A 20121-nucleotide genomic window follows, 5' to 3' on the forward strand; every position below is an offset into this window, starting at 1 on the left:
TAGCTAGTTTTATTACTTCCGAAAAATTAATATTCAATCAAAGGTAAATACTCGTATTGAATACTCGATTAAAATATAACGCAGCTCATAAAGAATTACTATGTTTGGTAGGCATCATCAAACGTTACGATAAGGAGGTTAGTGTGAAGCTTCAGGAAATTGGACGGTTTATAATATGGTCTTATTTAATAAAATAGGTCTTATTTAATAAAATAATCCTTAAGAAATATCTTGATTAAATATATTGTAACGTAGTTCATGAACACAGTTTATACTGACAACGTCGAAACTTTAACCTGACCCGCGTTGACTGTCGTTTAATTGTTTCCAAAGTAAACAACAAAACTGAATAACATTGAACAATGACATGCATAGAATTTTCTATATTGTTTTTGCCGATAGAGACTAATAATTTCAAGAGAATACTGATAAAGTCAAAGCAAACAATTATACAAATTCTAAAAAATTTAACCCGTAGCTACTACTGATGGGTCCTGAGGACACATCAAATTTTTAAATAGGGTATATTTTTTAAGTTTGGCAACATTGGATACTCGCTGTCTCGGTACTCCTCCGCAATACCATACGCGTGATTTCGCCGGCATAGATTCATACTTCAGTATTCGTTCACAGATTACAATACCAAATGGTCAAAAACAGCAGGTATTAGAGGTAGGACCCCTGCTCATAATTTGGTTACTATCTTGCCTGGCCTTATTGGCCCTGCTCGAAATAATCCTCCACCTGAGCCTGTAGGTGCTTGAAGTCTACCAATTTATAATGAGATGATACAAAAGTTAGTTGATTTTACCAATTTGAAGATAACCTCCACCAGAGAAAATGATAAAAAGTCTAAAAGGTTTGCTCAGTCACAAATTAAATTTTGGCCTTCGTTTACTGAAAATACCAACATATCTGAATTCAAGGCGTTTTTCGGGTTGTTGTATCTTCAGTCCATCTTTAAATCTAATCATGAAGACGTCCGTTCTATGTGGGCAACAGATGGGACAGGAAGACGTATTTTTCGTGCTACTATGAGTCTGGCCAGATTTTCGTTTTTATTGAGCTGTCTCAGATTTGACAATATAGAAACCCGAAAAGAAAAAGTAAAAACTGATAAGTTGGCCGCTGTGTCGGAATTATTTGATGAGTTTGTAGCTAAATCAAAGTCATGTTATTCACCGGGAATTTACCTAACTGTAGACAAAATGCTTGTACCGTTTCGAGGAAGGTGTGGATTTCGGATGTATATTCCGAACAAACCTGCAAAATATGGAATTAAAGTGCAGGTTTTGGCTGACGCTAAAACGCATTATCTCGTAGATGCAGAGATTTATGCCGGTTCTAAAATAAAAGTTGATGGTGCAAAAAAGCCTACATTATCAAATCCAACAAGAGTGGTTCTTAGGCTTGTGGAGTGTGTTAAAGGCACCAACAGGAACATCACCGGGGACAACTGGTACAGTTCAGTGGAACTCGTCGACGAACTAAAAAAAAAAAACAGTTTGACGTACGTGGGAACCTTACGAAAAAATAAAAAATCTGTACTACCTGAATTTTTACCGAACCGAAAACGTGCAATTCATTCATCAGCGTTTGGATTTACTTCTTCAACCACTATAGTGAGCTATGTGCCAAAAAAAAAGTAAAAGCGTTATATTACTTTCTAGCATGCATCATGACAATTCTGTCAACGAAACAACCAAAAAGCCGGAGATAATTCATTTTTATAATGAAACAAAATCTGGAGTTGACGCATTAGATGCGAAATGTGCATTGTCTTCAGTATCCAGAAGAACTAACCGTTGACCAATGGCAATTTTTTTTTGCTATATTGAACATTGCAGGTGTAAATTCTCGAGTATTGTACCAATTTGCATCAAAAGGTAAAGAAATAAAACGATACTCATTTATCAAAACTCTTGGAAAGCAATTAATAGATGAACATTTGCGACTCAGAATGGCCAACAAGAAGGTGCACTCAAACGTACGAATCCTCATTGCTGAACTTTTGAGGGTTGCGAATCCAGTTTCTGAGCAGCCTCAAGTACCTCCTGAAAAAAGTAAAAGAAAAAGGTGTGCCATATGCCCCACCAACAAGGATAGGAAAACTGCTATCCAGTGTGACATATGTAAGTCGCCCATTTGCAATCAATGCTGCAAGAAATTGTTCCTTAAGTGTTCTGAAAAATAATTTCAGGTTTTTTTCGATTTATGTACTGTAATATACCCAAGTAATTTTAAATTTTTGAATAAAAGTTTTTTTTATTGATTTTATCGAAATTTTATTATTATGGGTCCTAAGGACCCATCAGTAGGACATATGTAATAAAAATGTGTCGGTAGTAGTTCAGGGTTAAACCACAAGGATTTACAATAACATAACCTCACAATATGAACTACGAAAAACTAGACAATATAGGTAAAAATAAGAAACTAAACATAAATAGAACGTTAACTAATCAACCTAAAACTACAAAATACGTGCAAAACCCTTATATCCCTTTTTCTACTAAATGCAGATCAAACAACAAGCAATGGTTCAACCTGAATTGCAAAAAGGCAGTAAACACTAAAAACGCAGCATACCGCAAATGGCGTCAACATCCTTCCACCGAAAATTGGAGGAACTTTTTAACCTCCAGAAATAGCTGCAAGCGAATTATTGATGAATGCAAAGAGAGTCATAACAACAGGATCAAAAACAAATTGCTAAACTGCCCAAATGGAACAAGATCTTTCTGGTCGGTATCGAAAGCCGTTAGTCAAGGATTTGCTAAGTCGGCCTTGCCACCCCTAACAGCAGATGATGGTTCTATCGCGGTAACAGCAAGGGAAAAAGCCAACTTACTGGGTAAACTCTTCGCGTCCAATTCTACTCTGCACTCGCAAGGCAAAACACCGCCATATTTGTCAAGGGTGAATTCATCGATGGGAGAAATTTCATTTCCCCAACGAATTATAAATAAAATTCTTAAAAGCGTAGACACCAACAAAGCTTCTGGACCCGATGGAATTCCAGCCCTAGTACTAAAAGGTTGTGCAGACGAATTGACTTCTCCCTTATGTAGACTGTTCACGGCATCGTATAAACAGGGCTCATTTCCAACAAGCTGGAAAACTGCTCAAGTGCAAGCTGTACCCAAAAAGGGTAAGAAGACGATGCCGTCCAATTACCGCCCGATTGCACTAGTTCCAGTAATATCGAAGATTATGGAGAAAGCAGTCAACCAACAACTGTTAAGATATCTGGAATCATCTGGACTAATCAGCGATCATCAATACGGCTTCCGAAAGCTTAAACCCACCGGCGATCTTCTGGCTTACGTCACACACTTGTGGACGGAGGCCATGGAGAAGCACGGCGAGTCCCGCTCAGTCGCTCTTGACATTTCCAAGGCATTTGAGTGTGGCATGAGGGACTACTAACCAAGCTTTCCTCATTCGGCATACAAAACTCATTATTGAATTGGATCAAAAGTTTTCTTGAACAACGAACAATCCAAGTAGCCGTCGATGGACACCTCTCCGACAAATTTAACATTAACGCTGGAGTCCCTCAAGGATGCATTCTATCCCGCACCCTTTTCTTGATATATATCAACGATTTGCTAGGAACCACTGTCAATCCAATCTACAGCTTTGCGGACGGTAGCACACTTATTTCCACATTTAAGTCCGCAAAACCAACGACAGCCGCAACTTCTCAGAATCTTAGGCAGCAACAAGTAGCTTCAACCAACAACGATATTAGAGCAATCTTGGAGTGGGGTGGTAACAATCTGGTTAGTTTTAACGCTAAAAAAAATGCAGGCTGCAGTATTTACGATGAAGACTAACGTTGATGGCCCGGAGCTGGTTATGGCAGGGAAAACATTGCCAATTAAATCATCTTTACATCTTCTAGGAGTCGAAGTCACCAACAGTGTGTCCTGGCATGACCACGTTACCGAGATTGCTAGGGCAGCTTCCAAAAAACTCGGAGTGCTTTTCAAAACGAAAAAACTGTATACACCAGAACATCTGCTGACTCTTTATAAGGCTCAAATACGCCCTTCCCTCGAGTATTGCTCGCATGTCTGGAGCTCTGCACCCAGCATAGTTTAAAGCTGCTAGATTCTATACAGAAGAGAGCTATTCGTCTTATCGACAAACCAGAACTGACAAAGAGTCTGGATAGCCTGGAGCACAGGAGAAAGGTGGCTGATCTCTGTTTATTCTACCGTTATTATCACGGTAAGTGCTCCTCTGAGCTGGCAGGCCTGATTCCACCCAGGGCTGTTCCGGCAAGAAGGACGCGTCTAGCAGTTGCGGCTCATGAACATCGAGTCCACCAGCTTACCCCAAGGACGTCGCTGTATCGGGACTCATTCATCTGGAGAACATCCTCTTTGTGGAACGGGCTTCCACCTCACATATTTCCCGACGCATACAACCTGCAGCGATTCAAGATAAATGCCCACAAATATCTTCGCGCAAGCACCACTCCAAGAGTGACATAGGACTTTCCTCTTGTGCTTGTGTTTACCATAAAAAAAAAGTACAAAAACTATAATAACAAATTTAATAATTATTCTTATTTGGCCAAAAAACAAGGATTTGGTGGAAAAGCACCATCCCAGATGAACTAATTTTTGGACGAATAAAGATATTTCTTTATCTGTTACATTGTAAATGATTTCAGGAAATAAATTAGTTTATTACTATTATTAAATGTTCATAACAATACTATCAAGGAAGGTTATATTACTTCCCCTATCATACCTAGAGATTCTTTGCAATTCCACACAGAGCATGTGCATTTTATCTCTTTTAAGATTATGTCTGATGTAACTTATACAACAAAAAAAAAATAGTGAACTAGACACATATAATTATATATTATATTATTCATATATCCGAATAACCATAATAATAAATTTTATGTGTGGTGCAATTGATGTTGATAGTTGATCAATTTAAAAAATTGAAAGCAATTCTGTGATAACTCTGTTTGAAATAAGCGCCCATTTAAGTCAATTAATTATGAAAAAAAAACAAATATCAATAAAAAAAAACATTATATTTACAAAAAAAAATATTATAAAAACAAAAATAAAATTAATCTGCATCGGACCAATCCTCGCATTCTATTTCTATATCTATTTCCGGTTCAGGAGGAGCAGCTGTTTCATCCCCTTTTTCATTTTCATTAATTTTATTAGGCATTAAGACCGAAAATATTTCGCTCAGGTTTACTTTCATGTATGCGGAAACGCTTAGGTACTTTTCAGGAGCCTGACGTAGTTGGCTAACGGCGTTAAGTAACGATTCGTCGGAGAGTTGACCTGTAATAGAAAAAATATATTTTAAAACACAACCCAAAACCCATATGCACAATGTGGTTAAATTCGGTTAAACAAAGTACAAAACAACAACAAAAATTGGAGGTTTTTACCAGTTAAGGACCTGTAATAAAGATATTGAAAAATTCAAAATGGGAGTTATTACAAGACCCTTCAAAAAATATACATTATTATTATTAGACCAAAAATTGACTATGGAAGTATAGTTTATATGTTTGCAAGGAAATCATATATAAATACAATACAAAATCTATGCTTTAAAGTGTGTACTGGAATTTTCCCAACCAGTCTAACTACCAGCTTAACGACTGACTATGAATCAAATTAAGTATTTTTATTCAATAAATAGCTTTTTCTTTCTTTTCAATTTCTATATTCAAATTAAAGTTAGTTAGGATTTTAATCGATAAATAAAACCTCAGCTCATGGGTGTATAAAAAAACTATTATACCTCAAGTAAATTATGGCATTTAAGATTTATTGGCCTTAGATTAAATTAAATATAACGAAAGTTATCGTTAAAGATTTCAGTTCGTATCTCTTCTAAATACGTGAATAATTCTTTATGTTTCTTCTTTTCAATAATTAAGCGTATGAGATAGTATTTTCTAAATTGATTTTCACTGTAACAGTTACATAATACCCAATAAACTACGTAACTCATTAAAATTGTACGGTCAGAAATAATGATATTATTATTATTAGGTCAAAGAGTAAGGCAACAATTTTAAAAATATCGATTAAAAATAAACAAATTTAGTATTTTAATACCTACCCTTAGCATAATTCTGCCCGTCAAACAAATAAGAAAAGTAGCTCAGCTGACTATACAACTGCTTCTCTGTATATGCCCTCAATAATCTATTATTGAGGCATAACATACAAACGGAATGCCCCTCTCTACGCATCACCGGAACACTAGTAATCTCATTTCCGCAAGTAATATCCTCGCACACCAACTTGTTTTCATAATATCTCTCCACGTACTCACCACACCTCAAATACAGTTGATTCTTAATATTATAAATGTAGCTCAGAGGTTTCACGTTACACTCAGAATTACTACAGGCGACCAAAAACCCCACATCCGGCTTGGATACCGTATTTTCAGACTTGCAAGCCATACAAAGAAAAGTAAACTGGTCAACGTCACGGAACTTCACCTCGGGTCGCCTAATATCCTCGCCAATAGGCAATGTCGGTTTATTAGCGGTGGATCGTTTAAATGACGTGGGGTCCAGCCCTAAGTGTTCCGCGATAAAGTAAGCGTCCAGTCCCTCGATTGGTCCGCATATACGAGTTACGACCGGATGCACCTGATTGGCCAAGTAGTATTTAGAGTCGATTTTCAGTTGTTCGTTTAGTTTTAGTTCTTCGGGGTGATAAGCGCGTTGAGTGGCCGATTTGGTGGTACCGTCCTCGCAGATGACGTAGGAAACGGTGTCGCCGGCACGGAAGTGACCGCCGCGTTCTTTGTTGTATCTAAGGAAACGAGAAAAAATTAAAATTATTTTAATATTATTATGAAAATGTAAATACGTTAATTATTCTGCTAGTTTTTGTACAATTTTATTAGTATTGTGTAGTTAAAGTTGATTCGTAGGGTTTCTTTAGGGTTCTACTTACGTTTGGTTTATTATTTTCATCTATAGTGTTTAGTTTTTAGGTAGTTCATCTTGTTTGAGAGCCCCATTTTGGCCCCAATTTAGGTTATTTAGGTTATATTATTGTAAATCCCTGTAGTTCTAATTTTCTAGAATTTGTATACTTGCTTGCTTTGACTGTCAGTATTCTCCTAAAATTATTGGTCTCTTTGGGCAAAAACAATGAAGATAATTCTAAATATTTCGAAACTGTTCCATCGGGTTTTAAAAAGGACGCGCTTCGTGACAAATCATTCAGTTTTAATTGTTTAGTCAGTTTTTACCTTGGAAACAATTAAACGACAGTCAAAGCGAGTTAGGTTAGTGTTTTTTGACGTTGACAATAAAAGTGTGTTCCCGAATTTCGTTACAATTGGTGTCAGAAGTAAAGGATATTTGGAAGCTCATTTTAGTGGATGCCTTTAACAAGAAGTCAGGCCAAGATGGAGACCGAGAAATTGATGGAGCTGCTATTAAGGAAGTTTGACGAGCAAAAAGTAGAACAAGAAGAACGAGACCGTAAACAGAAGGAAGAACAAGAACAACGAGACCGTAAACAGAAGGAAGAACAAGAAGAACGAGACCGCAAACAAGAAGAACGAGACCGTAAACAGAAGAAAGAACAAGAAGAACGAGACCGCAAACAAGAAGAGCGAGACAAGAAACAGGAAGATTTACTAAAGACAATTAAATCTGACCTGAAGAAGGAAAATGAAGACCTGATAAGGACCATGAAAGATGACCTAAAGAAAGAAAATGAAGACCTGATTCGAACCATGAAAGATGACTTACTTAATTTAAAAAATAATCTTAAAAAGGAGCAGGAGGAACGAGACAGAAAACAAGAGGAACGAGTTTTACAACTTAAAGAAGATCTGGAGAAGAATCAGAAACAATTAATGACTAACTTTGAAGCAACAGTAGAAGAAGAATTGGGGCAAGTACAAAAAAAGATCCAAGAACTAGAGATGAAAGTAAAACGGACTCCTTTTCATCCCGATCCTGGAATGCAAACAATGATGAAAGTAAAGCCACCAAAATTCGACGGCAAAGAAGCTTGGAGTACCTATTTGAATCAATTTGAGGCCGCTGCTAGGGGAAATCGCTGGGATAACGAAGAAAAGGCAATCAATCTTAAGCTAAGCCTTAGAGGAGAAGCTACAGAAATATTAAGAATGGTGCCATCTGAGGATCAGCTCAATTTCGACGTACTGGTGCGTACCTTAGAGATGAGATACGGTGAAGCCCATCTACAACAAGTATACCAGGCTCAATTGAAATCTAGAAGACAACAACCCGAGGAAGGACTCCAACAGTTTGAGGCCGATGTTGCTCGATTTGTAAATCTGGCTTACCCTTCAGCCCCAACAGAGTTCCGAGAACAAATTTCTATAAATTGTTTTATTGACGGAGTTTGAGATCCAGATACTAACCACGCTCTAAGGATGGCTCATCATAAAAGTATATCAGAAGCTTTGGCCCATGGACTAGAGTATGAGGCAGCTTTTCAAGCAACTAGAAGGCAGACACGAATAAGACAAATCAGAACTTCGGAAAGTGATCTCGAAGACCGCCTAAAGAAGCTTGAATCATTATTAGCGAAGAAACCTAAAAGACCATTGCAATGCTGGAATTGCAATGAGGAGGGGCACCTTAAACGTCAATGCCCCAAGCCTTTAAGAGATCCAAGGAACCAGGAAAACTTCAACTTCAAGCTGGCTGGGTGCTACCAAGCCCCACGTATAAAACTAAACCGGCTGCCACATCCTGGAGAGAGCTTGGTAGTACCGGGAAAAATATGCGGCCGTGAATGTGAGATGGTAGTGGATACAGGATCAAGTCATACTATCGTGAAGCCGAACATCGTAGCACACTGTAGGCTCTCAGCACCACCCAATTTAATTCTGGAGTCTGCAAATGGAAAAAGGATCCCGATTCTTGGATTGCACGAAGCTACAGTCACCATTGGCTTAACAACATTCCAACAGCCAGTACTAGTGGCAGAAATCATGGATGATGTCATATTAGGATTAGATGTTATGAATGCTCAGCAGTTTAAAATGGATGTATATAACCGGATATTGACGACGAGAAATGAAGAGATTTTTATGCACCACCTATATGAAGATAAAGTAAATACCAGAGTCGTTAAGTTATTCAAGGATGTTACTATACCAGGAAATTCAGAGGTGGTGGTTTATGCTACAACTGGAGGAAAAGAGGGAGAAACTGTTTTGATTGAGCCCATGGAAAAATGCAAACTATATGGTCAAGGAATTTTTCCAGCCAAGACGTTAACTACGCAGAAGAAATCTACTATTTTGGTTCGAATGGTAAATTTAAAAGGATATGATCAACACCTGAAACAAGAAGAGAACATTGGCGTATGCTCTGAAGTAGTGGCAGTCATGAAAAATGCTGATAGAAGTCGTTATTTAAACAGACCTCTTCCTGTATGTTTACAAAATCTATTTGAAGAATCTTCTGCCAATTTAACCATGGACCAGTGTAGTAAATTGCGACGTCTTCTTGAAGAAAATCAAGATGTGTTTTCCTTGCACGATAAAGACTTGGGAAGAACTGACTTGGTGCAGCATCGAATTAACACTGGAGACAATACTCCGATTAAACAAGCACCTCGAAGAATTCCGATAGCTAAACAAGGAGAAGTTTCCTCAATGCTTCAAGAAATGAGGACACAAGGAGTGATAGAGCCTTCTCAGAGTCCTTGGACATCTCCAGTTGTGCTAGTGAAGAAAAAGGATGGATCCACTAGATTTTGTGTAGACTATCGGCGACTGAATGATATTACCAAGAAAGACAGTTATCCCCTACCAAGAATTGACGACACCCTGGACACGCTATCAGGTTCACAATGGTTCTCAACACTCGATCTAAAGAGTGGATACTGGCAGGTAAAGATGCACCCAGAAGATAAGGAAAAGACCGCATTCTCGACTGGAACAGGACTTTGGCAGTTTACAGTAATGCCCTTTGGACTCTGCAATGCTCCAGCTACCTTTGAGAGACTTATGGACACAGTTTTACGTGGAATGACTTGGGAATCATGTTTAGTTTATCTGGATGACGTTATCATACTGGGGAAAACATTTGAAGATCATTTGAAGAATATTCAAAAGGTATTTGTTAAACTGCGAGAGGCCAACCTGAAGCTAAGTCCTAAAAAATGTTGCTTATTTCAAAAAGAAGTTCGATACCTTGGCCATATAATATCAGAAAAAGGTGTCAAGACTGATCCAGATAAAGTAGAGGCGATCGAAAAATGGCCACGACCCACTGACAAACACCAGTTAAGAAGCTTTCTGGGCCTTTGTACCTATTACAGAAGATTTGTAAGAAATTTCGCTAATCTTGCAAAGCCTCTACATAAGCTCACGGAGGACAAAGTGGTATTTAGTTGGTCAACAGACTGTGAAGAAGCATTTCAACAGTTAAAGAGAGCACTATGCACATCTCCAATTTTAACATATCCGATTCCTGGACAAACTTTTATTTTGGATACCGATGCGAGTAATGTTGGAATTGGGGCCGTTCTATCACAAAAATATGAAGATGGTGAGCAAGTAATAGCTTATTTCAGTAAAACATTATCAAAACCAGAAAGAAACTATTGTGTCACTAGACGAGAGCTATTGTCAGCAGTAAAAGCTATTGAACATTTCCATAAATATTTGTATGGTCAACGATTTATCCTTAGAACCGACCATGCTTCGTTGAAATGGCTGTTTCAGTTTAAAAACCCCGAAGGACAAATAGCAAGGTGGCTTCAACGATTACAAGAGTATGACTTTACAATAGAACATAGGAAAGGCGCATATCACCAAAATGCCGATGCTTTATCGAGAAGACCCTGTATTGAAACATGTCAACATTGTTTTAAAAAGGAATCAAAACAGCATCCAGAGATATTTACTTGTAATCGTATTGGCCTTCACAGTTCTAAAGAGCGGGATGTAGCTAGTTTAATCCAAGATCAGTGTGATGACCCAGTATTTGGTCTTATTTACGAACTGAAATCTCGAGAAATTTCAAAACCAGAATGGAAAGACATTTCTGACAAATCTCCAGAACTTAAAGCTTATTGGTCTCAATGGAATTCATTGGTTATAAAAGATGGATTATTAAAAAGAGTCTGGGAGAGCGTAGATGGAAAAGAAAAGACATATCTGACAGTCCTTCCTCGAAAACGTATTCCGGAAGTCCTTGAAGCTGTTCATGGTGGTGTCGGCGGAGGACATTTTGGAGTTAGTAAGACCTTGGCAAAAGTGAGAGAACGGTTTTACTGGCTGAACAGTCATCAAGATGTTGAACGCTGGTGCCGACAGTGTGAGCAGTGTTCGTCAAGCAAGGGCCCAAAAACCCGGACAAGAGGAAAGATGATGCAGTATCTTGTTGGTGCACCTTTTGAACGAATTGCCATAGACGTAGCAGGACCCTTTCCTACTAGTAGCTCCGGAAACCGATATGCTCTTGTTGCTATGGATTACTTTAGTAAGTGGCCCGAGGTTTATCCGATTCCAAACCAAGAAGCAACGACAGTAGCTGAAGTGCTGTTCCAGAACTGGATTTGTCGATTTGGTGTACCCAGAGAGATACATTCAGACCAAGGAAGGAACTTTGAGTCACAAATATTCCAACAAGTATGCCAGTTGCTGGGAATCAATAAGACCCGTACAACCCCACTACACCCTCAGTCTGATGGAATGGTTGAAAGATTTAACCGCACATTTGAAACCTATTTAAGGATGGTAGTAAACTCTAAGCAAACCGACTGGGATACCTGTATACAACCATTCCTATTGGCATATCGTTCTTCTATCCACAAGTCAACTGGAAAAAGCCCGGCAAAAGTTGTCTACGGTGATGAACTTCGTTTACCTTTGGACATTATTACTGGAAGACCCCATAAGTCTGAAACCCTGGAGGAGTACGTCGACCATTTACAAGAGCGTTTACAAATTGTTCACGAACAAGCACGGGATAAACTTCATCTAGAAAGTAACAGAATGAAATCACGTTATGACATAAAGGCAAATTCTACCGGTTTTAATCCTGGGGATAAAGTCTGGTTATACAATCCACGGAGGACGAAGGGCAAGTCACCAAAGCTCCAGAAGGATTGGGAAGGTCCATTCAATGTGGTCACCAGAATCAACGACGTGGTGTACCGTATCCAGCGACATCCGACAGCGAAGATGAAAATTGTAAACATCGTCCGGCTAGCGCCCTATCATGACTCAGGTGGTCCCATGTTTGATCGGGACGATCAAACTTGAGAGGGGAGCAGTATTATGAAAATGTAAATACGTTAATTATTCTGCTAGTTTTTGTACAATTTTATTAGTATTGTGTAGTTAAAGTTGATTCGTAGGGTTTCTTTAGGGTTCTACTTACGTTTGGTTTATTATTTTCATCTATAGTGTTTAGTTTTTAGGTAGTTCATCTTGTTTGAGAGCCCCATTTTGGCCCCAATTTAGGTTATTTAGGTTATATTATTGTAAATCCCTGTAGTTCTAATTTTCTAGAATTTGTATACTTGCTTGCTTTGACTGTCATATTCTCCTAAAATTATTGGTCTCTTTGGGCAAAAACAATGAAGATAATTCTAAATATTTCGAAACTGTTCCATCGGGTTTTAAAAAGGACGCGCCTCGTGACAAATCATTCAGTTTTAATTGTTTAGTCAGTTTTTTCCTTGGAAACAATTAAACGACAGTCAAAGCGAGTTAGGTTAGTGTTTTTGACGTTGACAATAAAAGTGTGTTCCCGAATTTCGTTACAATATACTCATTACAAAATTAGTAACTGTTTTTGAATATTTGGCAACATTACAAGTACAGGATGGGGGCAAAAGTCACGAAGGGGTTTGAATAATTAATATTGTTTTTTTTCAGAACTTGTTCCGTTCAATTGATAGCTCTGCTACGAGGCAATTTGTCAGCACGTTTTGGAGATTCGGGAAAACCGTCGGGTATGTACCCTGTTCCGCGAATCGACACTTTCACTATATTAAATTATCAATAACAATGGAGACGTTTCAATGCACGATGTCGCCTCCCCCACGATGCATCCGGCATCATCCGGCCTGGTTATCGGCGTGAATAGGATCGGCTACCACCGGCAAGGGGTTGGGAAGGATCTGAGAAAGGGATTTAAAGGTTAGGAAGGACGAACAACCACGTGTTGATGGGATGAAGTATAACGCGGAAGTGGGATAGAAACTTTCATAAAGTTTAATTCTGAAATGCACGTTGTACTAACGGCAAGGGGTGAGAAAGGGTCAAGGAAAGGAATCCGTAGGATAGGAAAGGACGAGAACAACCACGTGTTGACTGGGTGAAGGATGATGCAGAAATGTTTTCAGAACTTAATAAAGTAAATCCGGGACATTAATTATGGAAAAATATAGCATTAACCAACGGACCAAAATCACAGAATTTTATTCTGAAGTGTTCTTGCCTTCATTAGACATTTGCAGAAGTAGCATAAATATAGGGTGAGTCTTCCATTTTTCTACATGTAACAAAATGATAAACCAGGCTGTTTTTACCAATTTTAAGTGGACAAGTCCTGTATGGTCTCAAATACAATAGGTCGTAAAATTCGGAACAATGGTTTCGAGTTCATTTTTATGACAAACGACATGCTAGTGTCGTCCCGACTATGGATATTTATTTTAATTTTTAAGTTAAATAATCATCTGTTATGAAAAATTTATAAATAATGTTGGATTTTACCTATTATCTATTAGATAAAGATTTTTAGAAAAAGTATGGTTGGTAGGTATAACCTATATTTATTAAATTAACAAGAAACATTTCTTAAAAGCGGAAAAGTCTCATTATAAAACTATGGCAAATAAAAGGAAATATAAAAATTTGATTAATACCGCAATTTGATTGTTTTTTAAATGTTTAAAAAATTGTTGTAAAATTTCATTTTTTTAATACCAACCAATAAAAAATGCAACTCTCCAAACATATCTTGTCATTTATAAGAAAGGTACATTCATTCTAAAAGATTATCGAGGGTCCACATCTTTTCTTCTTTTATAGCATGATTCACAGCATTGCTCCAGTTTTCTTGGGTAACGTTATTCACTGCTGCTTTCAGAAGTTCTCTCACATCTTTTAATTTAAAGGTTTTATTATTTCTAGCCACAAATCCTTCTACTTAAGCCCAAATTAACTCTATAACACAATGGTAAGGTGGCAAACGAAGTACAGTTATATTGTGTTGTTTTGCCATTTCGTCAACAACGTGTCTTTTATATTTTGATTTATTTTCTGTAACTATTGTCAGAAGCTCTACTTTGTCATCTCCAAAAGGTATTTCTTTTTCGGTAAGCCAGTTTTTTATTTCCCCTTTTCGCCAGCAGGATGATGGTAATTTTTCTATTAATCTTGAATGGTAGCTGGCATTGTCCATAACAATAATTGAATTTTCGGGAATTGACTTGATCATTTCGGAAAAATAATCTTCAAAAACATCAGCGTTCATTTCTTCGTGGTAATCCTTAGTTGACTTCGATTCGAATTCAAACAGACCGCCATTTAAAAATCCTTTATAGCTCCCAATTTGTGTAATTATTAATCTGTGGCCTTACCAGAAGGAGAGTTCAAGCCAGTCGATAAACCTTCGAAAAAAGCCTGACGGGAGCTTCCAACATTTTTATCCTGCCAGCACTTCCTCACGGTGTGTCCTTCGTTAAGCCAGATTTCATACAAATAATAAATGTTTCTTCCTTCCTTTCGATACTCCTTAATTTGCCTTAAATACTTTCTTCTCCAACAGACTATTTCTTCTTTATCTATTAAAATAGATTTTCTATTTTGCTTTTGCCAAGAAAAATGTAATTCGTGTAAAATTTTCCATAATTTTTTTCTTCCCATTTCTGGTACATTTTGGTCTTCTTTTATAAGTGTCAAAATTTTGTCGATAGTTGGAATTTCATTCTTAAAATAAAATGAATGTACTGTCCTCCTGATGATATGCTTTGCTGTCTCATCAACTGCTATCGGCTTCCTACCGGCAGTTTTCTTTACACTCTTCTTTGGCAAGTTCTCACGGTTTTCACTTTTTATGTCACTAAGAAGTCTGTAAATTGTTGCTTTACTTATGCCTGTCATATTGGCACATGTAGAAACTAGATTTCTAACAGTACTTAGAGGCATTTGATGCACAAGTGCATCATGTACGTTCAGTACTATAGTCCTTGCTTTAAAATCTAAAACACCTTTACACACTACGGGGCTAAACTTTGACATTCTTACAACAAATGCGCAACAATACTGAAAAATAAATTAAGTTTTTAGGATATATCTACATTATATACCATAAAATATAACTACCTGTTTGCATTTAAGATTGCACAATTTAGATACCTATAATAATATGCTTATACCTCCATATTTACCTACCTAAAAATTATCTACTTATAAGGGTTAAAAAGAACTTGTTCATTAGGTACTTTAGTAATTCAAAGAATGTATGGCTAAAATTGGCCTATTTCTTGCACTATTAAATAAACCCAACAAATGAAAACATTCAGGTCTTAATGTACTTGAAAAGTGGGATGCCAATGGTTTATGACCGTTTCATGGCTATCGACCCTTTCGTGTGCTCCTACGGATTAAGAAATGGACTATAGCAATTTTAGTTACGGCTACAACATTGTTTGACTATATTACTTTATTCAAGTAATAAATCGGTAACTGGTATTACAAAATATCTTATAAGTTTAAATAACTGCCAAGTAAAAAATAGTAGTAAGAAATACGTAATATTAACTTAATACTTGACTATATAGTAATTATTACTTTGCGGTAACTCTGATGGTAGCTGATACCGCTTAGCGACCTAATTACCTTTACAACATCGTTACTATAAAGTAGAAAATATTGGTCGATGGAACGATTAAATGGGAACTTTTAAGTAAGCGCGATTACAAAGTTAAATTTCAAGTTCTTGCGACTACATAGGAACATCAAAATATTACCACGCAGTAATACACTTTGAAGTAATATTATCAGTAACAAGACCGAAATAGTTACCCTTATTTCTTCTTTAAAGTAATATTTACCACTTGGCTAATAAAGCAAATTACCTTTAAGTAATTATTTCTACTATGCAGTAAAATATACTTTATAGTAGCATTTTTTTGAAATAATTTACCTATTCCTAAGTCATTTTTACTTTGAAGCAACAAAAAAAACTTCTTGGTAACTCCATTTTGTGAAAAGGTATTGCACGATTTTATGAATTTGCTAAAATCGGAATACTTCTACATTTTATGCAATTTTTATTAAATTATAGACTTCTTATATTCATAGGAGTAAAGAGGAGCGAAAAAAATTATCTACCTTCTTTAAAAAATTTAATTTAAATATTTAGACTTGGTATATTTTTTTGTTAAAAGTCATTATTTTATGAGGCGTTCTTTATTTTCGTCCTATATTGCCTATGTTTAACAGTAAAATTTGCTTCGTTTACATTTTTCCACTCCGGTAAGCGATAATATCAGCTATATTAAATACAATATGAAGTAGATTAACCCCGATACAACGCCATCACTTAGAATAAAGGCGGACATATAAAATTATTTGTGTTGACAAAGAAAGAGAATAAAAATGTTTGCATAATATTGTCTCAGTAACTTCTTAGTAACTAGCACTGCACAATTACTACTTTATGACATCCCGAAAACCACTATGGGAGGTTAAAAAGAAGTTTCCTGGACGATAAAATTACGTATTTGCTACAGCAAAATCATTCCCAATTTTGGTAAAAAAGTGGTAACAGAACGGTGCCTAAACGGTTCCCGCGACTAGTAACCACAACTTTAAAGTATTCTTTATAGTCGCGATTACGTAGCCAAAAATGCTAGTTGGGTTTGTACCTTGGATGACAAAATTAACAGCCATTAACTTAAAAAGTTTTTGAGGTACAAAAAATGTATATACATGAAACTGTTTAAAAATAATTAAACGTTATTTTCAATAAAAGGAAAAAATTGATAAAAAAAGTGGTCGAACAAAAAATGCCCTCGATCCAAATTTTTAATCGAAAGTGACGTTTCTACGCTCAAAATTAAACTCAAGAATTTCACTATTTTGCTGTGAAAAAATTATGAAAATACTTGCAGTAGTTCCCAAATTAAAACTAAAAATGTGCGCAAAAAAAATCATAAAATTACAATTTGGTGGCTTTTGTACCTTGGATGACAAAATTAACAGCCTTTAACTTTAAAAGTTTTTGAGGTACAAAAAATGTATATACATGAAATTGTTTGAAAATAATTGGACTTTTTTCTGCATAATTTTTCAAAAAATATTTTCAATAAAAGTAAAAAAATTATAAAAAAAAGTGGTCGAACCAAAGTGAAATATCTCCTCTTAAATTTATCCTCGGAAATCCTATTCTTTTTTCGTGAAAAAGTTTGAAAAAAAAAATGCTTCCAGTAATTCTCAAGTTATGATCAAAAATGTACATCAAACTACAATTTGATCTTGAAATCTACAAAGATCTACAAGACCTTAAATGATAAAATCGCCTTCAAACTCAAAGGTTTGTTTTGAGAAAAAATACTTTAAAATTACAAGAAAAATTAATCGATTTACCGTAGAGCCACTTGCACATGAGGTAAACTATCAGCACTTGGGTAAAGACGTGGATCTTTAGTCAACTGTTTCGTTATCACCAACAAATCAATCGGGATCTTATTCTCCTTCATATCATCTTTGATTTTGCTCAGGTAACTTTGAATATTACTTATTCGGTCATCTTCTGACTGGCTACTAAGAATTTGTTCTGAAAAAAAAAGTCAAATTACTCAAAAACAGTTTATTTACTTCAGCTTGGAATGGCATGCATTTTTATCGTTACTTACCCAAAACATATTTTCCAGTTTCAGCTGCCAATTGGGACCAATCCCTCCTCACAATATCCAATCCTTTATACTCGTTTTCCTCTCTCAATGTCCCATCTTTGTTTTTACTTAAGATAACTGCTGCATATTTTTTCTTCTTGAGCAAAAGCAAATACTTGAATACTCCATCAACGTCCAGCTCGACCATTTTGTACATTTTATTAACTTCCTGTTTGATTTTAATGCCAGTTTTGAGCACCTGATCGTAATCGTACATGTTGGTGTTAATCATAATTGAATCGGTATCGCCGTATACGACTTCGAAGCACATTTTTTCGACGAGGTCTTTTGTATTGACGAGAATCTCGCGACCCTTTAAGGTTACGAGGGCTGCCAGGTTCTTAGCGTAAAATCTGAAAGTTATATTTTAATAATTAGTTTGTTAATTTACTTTGTTGGTTGTCAATTAAAAATAAGAAAAATACATTGTTTTCTAAAAATTAGTTTGTTTTTAAACCGATTTCATTGTATATTTGCGTGATTATGTGAAATAATATGTAGGTATTGAAAGTAGTCATCCGTTTTCTTCTTAAAGAGACTTACAAAAAAAGTCTTGAAGCTATATTCAGATTTAAAATACGTTACACGTGTTTCGCCTCTAAAGGCGTCATTAGACCCAATCAACATCTTCACGTTCAAATTACGGAACTATTTGTAATATTCAGCGATTAAATTAACCAAAAAAAAACATCTTAGGCTACTATTAAAAAGTGAAACTAATAAATAGACAACACTTAATACCTTACCTAGAATTAGCAAAACCCAGACAACCATACATACTATTGGCCGTCAGTTTTAAGGCCATTTGTCGAATGTGATACTGCATTTTTAAGTCCGGACTAAGATCTGGTTTCGCCATAAGACTTTTTACCTAAAGCGGTAAAAGATGATGAACCATAACAACTTAAAAACAAGAGTAACTCCTGTACCTGTTTTCTACTGTCAACAAGCTTCCGAATTTCCACCGGCAATATACCTGGTGCTACATTTTTATCAGGCAATTCAACATTTTCAAGGGTCGTCGTTTTTTGTCCCACCGGAATCGTCGTAAAGCAAATGTTGTATTCCTGAATAATACTCGGATACAAGGAATTGAAGTCCATGAGGAGTAGTAGTTTGTCATAAAATCCTACTTTTGGGTCCAACACGAGACCACCTAAATGTAAGTATTAAGTAAGAACATTGGTAAAAGGTATTTAGAAGTCCCAAATGCGAGCCAACGTTTTTAATTTAAATAACGTTTTTGGTTCTATGGTTCTATTCTGGTTTTCATATTTGCAATATTTTAGAATTTTTACAACATACCGCATTAAAAAAATAATATTTTATAAGAATTATTGTTTTATCTAAGAAGCTCGTTTTATACAAATTATAATCTGATCCAATGTAATGGTTATATATACAAATTTACCTGAATATGTGGGCTTCTTTTTAGAACCTTTAGGTTCTTTAGGGTCTGTTTTAGCCTCCTCATTCCCTGGATCTTTCCATTTGTTCTCTTTGTCGGGGTTAATGTAGCCTTTTTCGTGAAACGCATGTAGTAATAAATATTCATTTCGTTCCGATCTGCCGCCCATTAGAGTTCTTGACATCACATTACCTAATATTTATATTTTTTTGTTATTATCAATGATCAGTATTAATTTTAAAATTTATTGAACTGTAAAATATAGGTAGTAAAACTTTATTGTGCAGAATGACACTCATTTCCAGTAAATTATACCAATGTCATTTTACACTAAAAAATTTTAAATAAATAACTTTTCTCCTATATTTGGAGTGTATATTTGACCATGTGGGTAACGTATAGAGCGGGTAAAGTATGTTCGTTAGCACCAGGAAACCCACATGAAATTAATGTTTTTTTATTGTGTGGCATTAATCCTCTATTAAAATAATGTTTTTTGCCAAATTTTGCCAAAGAAAGCCTAAAAAAATATAAATTTATTAAATGAAAAAAAACTAAATCCCAGAGTGATCAGTCCAGAAAAAATGATTCATAAAGATCTTCCCTCCACCAGCAAAGATGAAGTATTACTATCACAGATTTAAGTTAATTAACGTATACGAGTGTGGGACTCGACAAAAATGTTCTCCGATATTTTCAATCGTCGTATATGTAAATATATGTTTCTTAATACTTGTAGCTTGTTCTAATTGTAAATTAGAACTAACAACTGACTAT

At 36.0% G+C, this 20121-nt stretch overlaps 1 protein-coding gene across 1 annotated transcript in view; it reads right to left on the minus strand.

The window, feature by feature from the left end:
* Positions 1–5045: 5045 nt before the first annotated feature.
* Positions 5046–20121, minus strand: part of LOC126745088 (DNA polymerase alpha catalytic subunit) — a 34701-nt gene continuing 19625 nt past the window's right edge. The window contains exons 10-16 of the mRNA XM_050452783.1: positions 19348–19536; positions 18866–19092; positions 18683–18807; positions 17898–18289; positions 17629–17818; positions 6121–6827; positions 5046–5327 (exon numbers count right to left, since the gene is read on the minus strand). Of these exons, the coding sequence (XP_050308740.1) occupies positions 5101–5327; positions 6121–6827; positions 17629–17818; positions 17898–18289; positions 18683–18807; positions 18866–19092; positions 19348–19536 (2057 nt within the window). The 3' untranslated portion in view covers positions 5046–5100. The remainder of the gene's footprint in view (positions 5328–6120; positions 6828–17628; positions 17819–17897; positions 18290–18682; positions 18808–18865; positions 19093–19347; positions 19537–20121) is intronic.

Source organism: Anthonomus grandis, chromosome 15 (genome assembly GCF_022605725.1).
Source record: "Anthonomus grandis grandis chromosome 15, icAntGran1.3, whole genome shotgun sequence".
Taxonomy (NCBI): domain Eukaryota; kingdom Metazoa; phylum Arthropoda; class Insecta; order Coleoptera; family Curculionidae; genus Anthonomus; species Anthonomus grandis.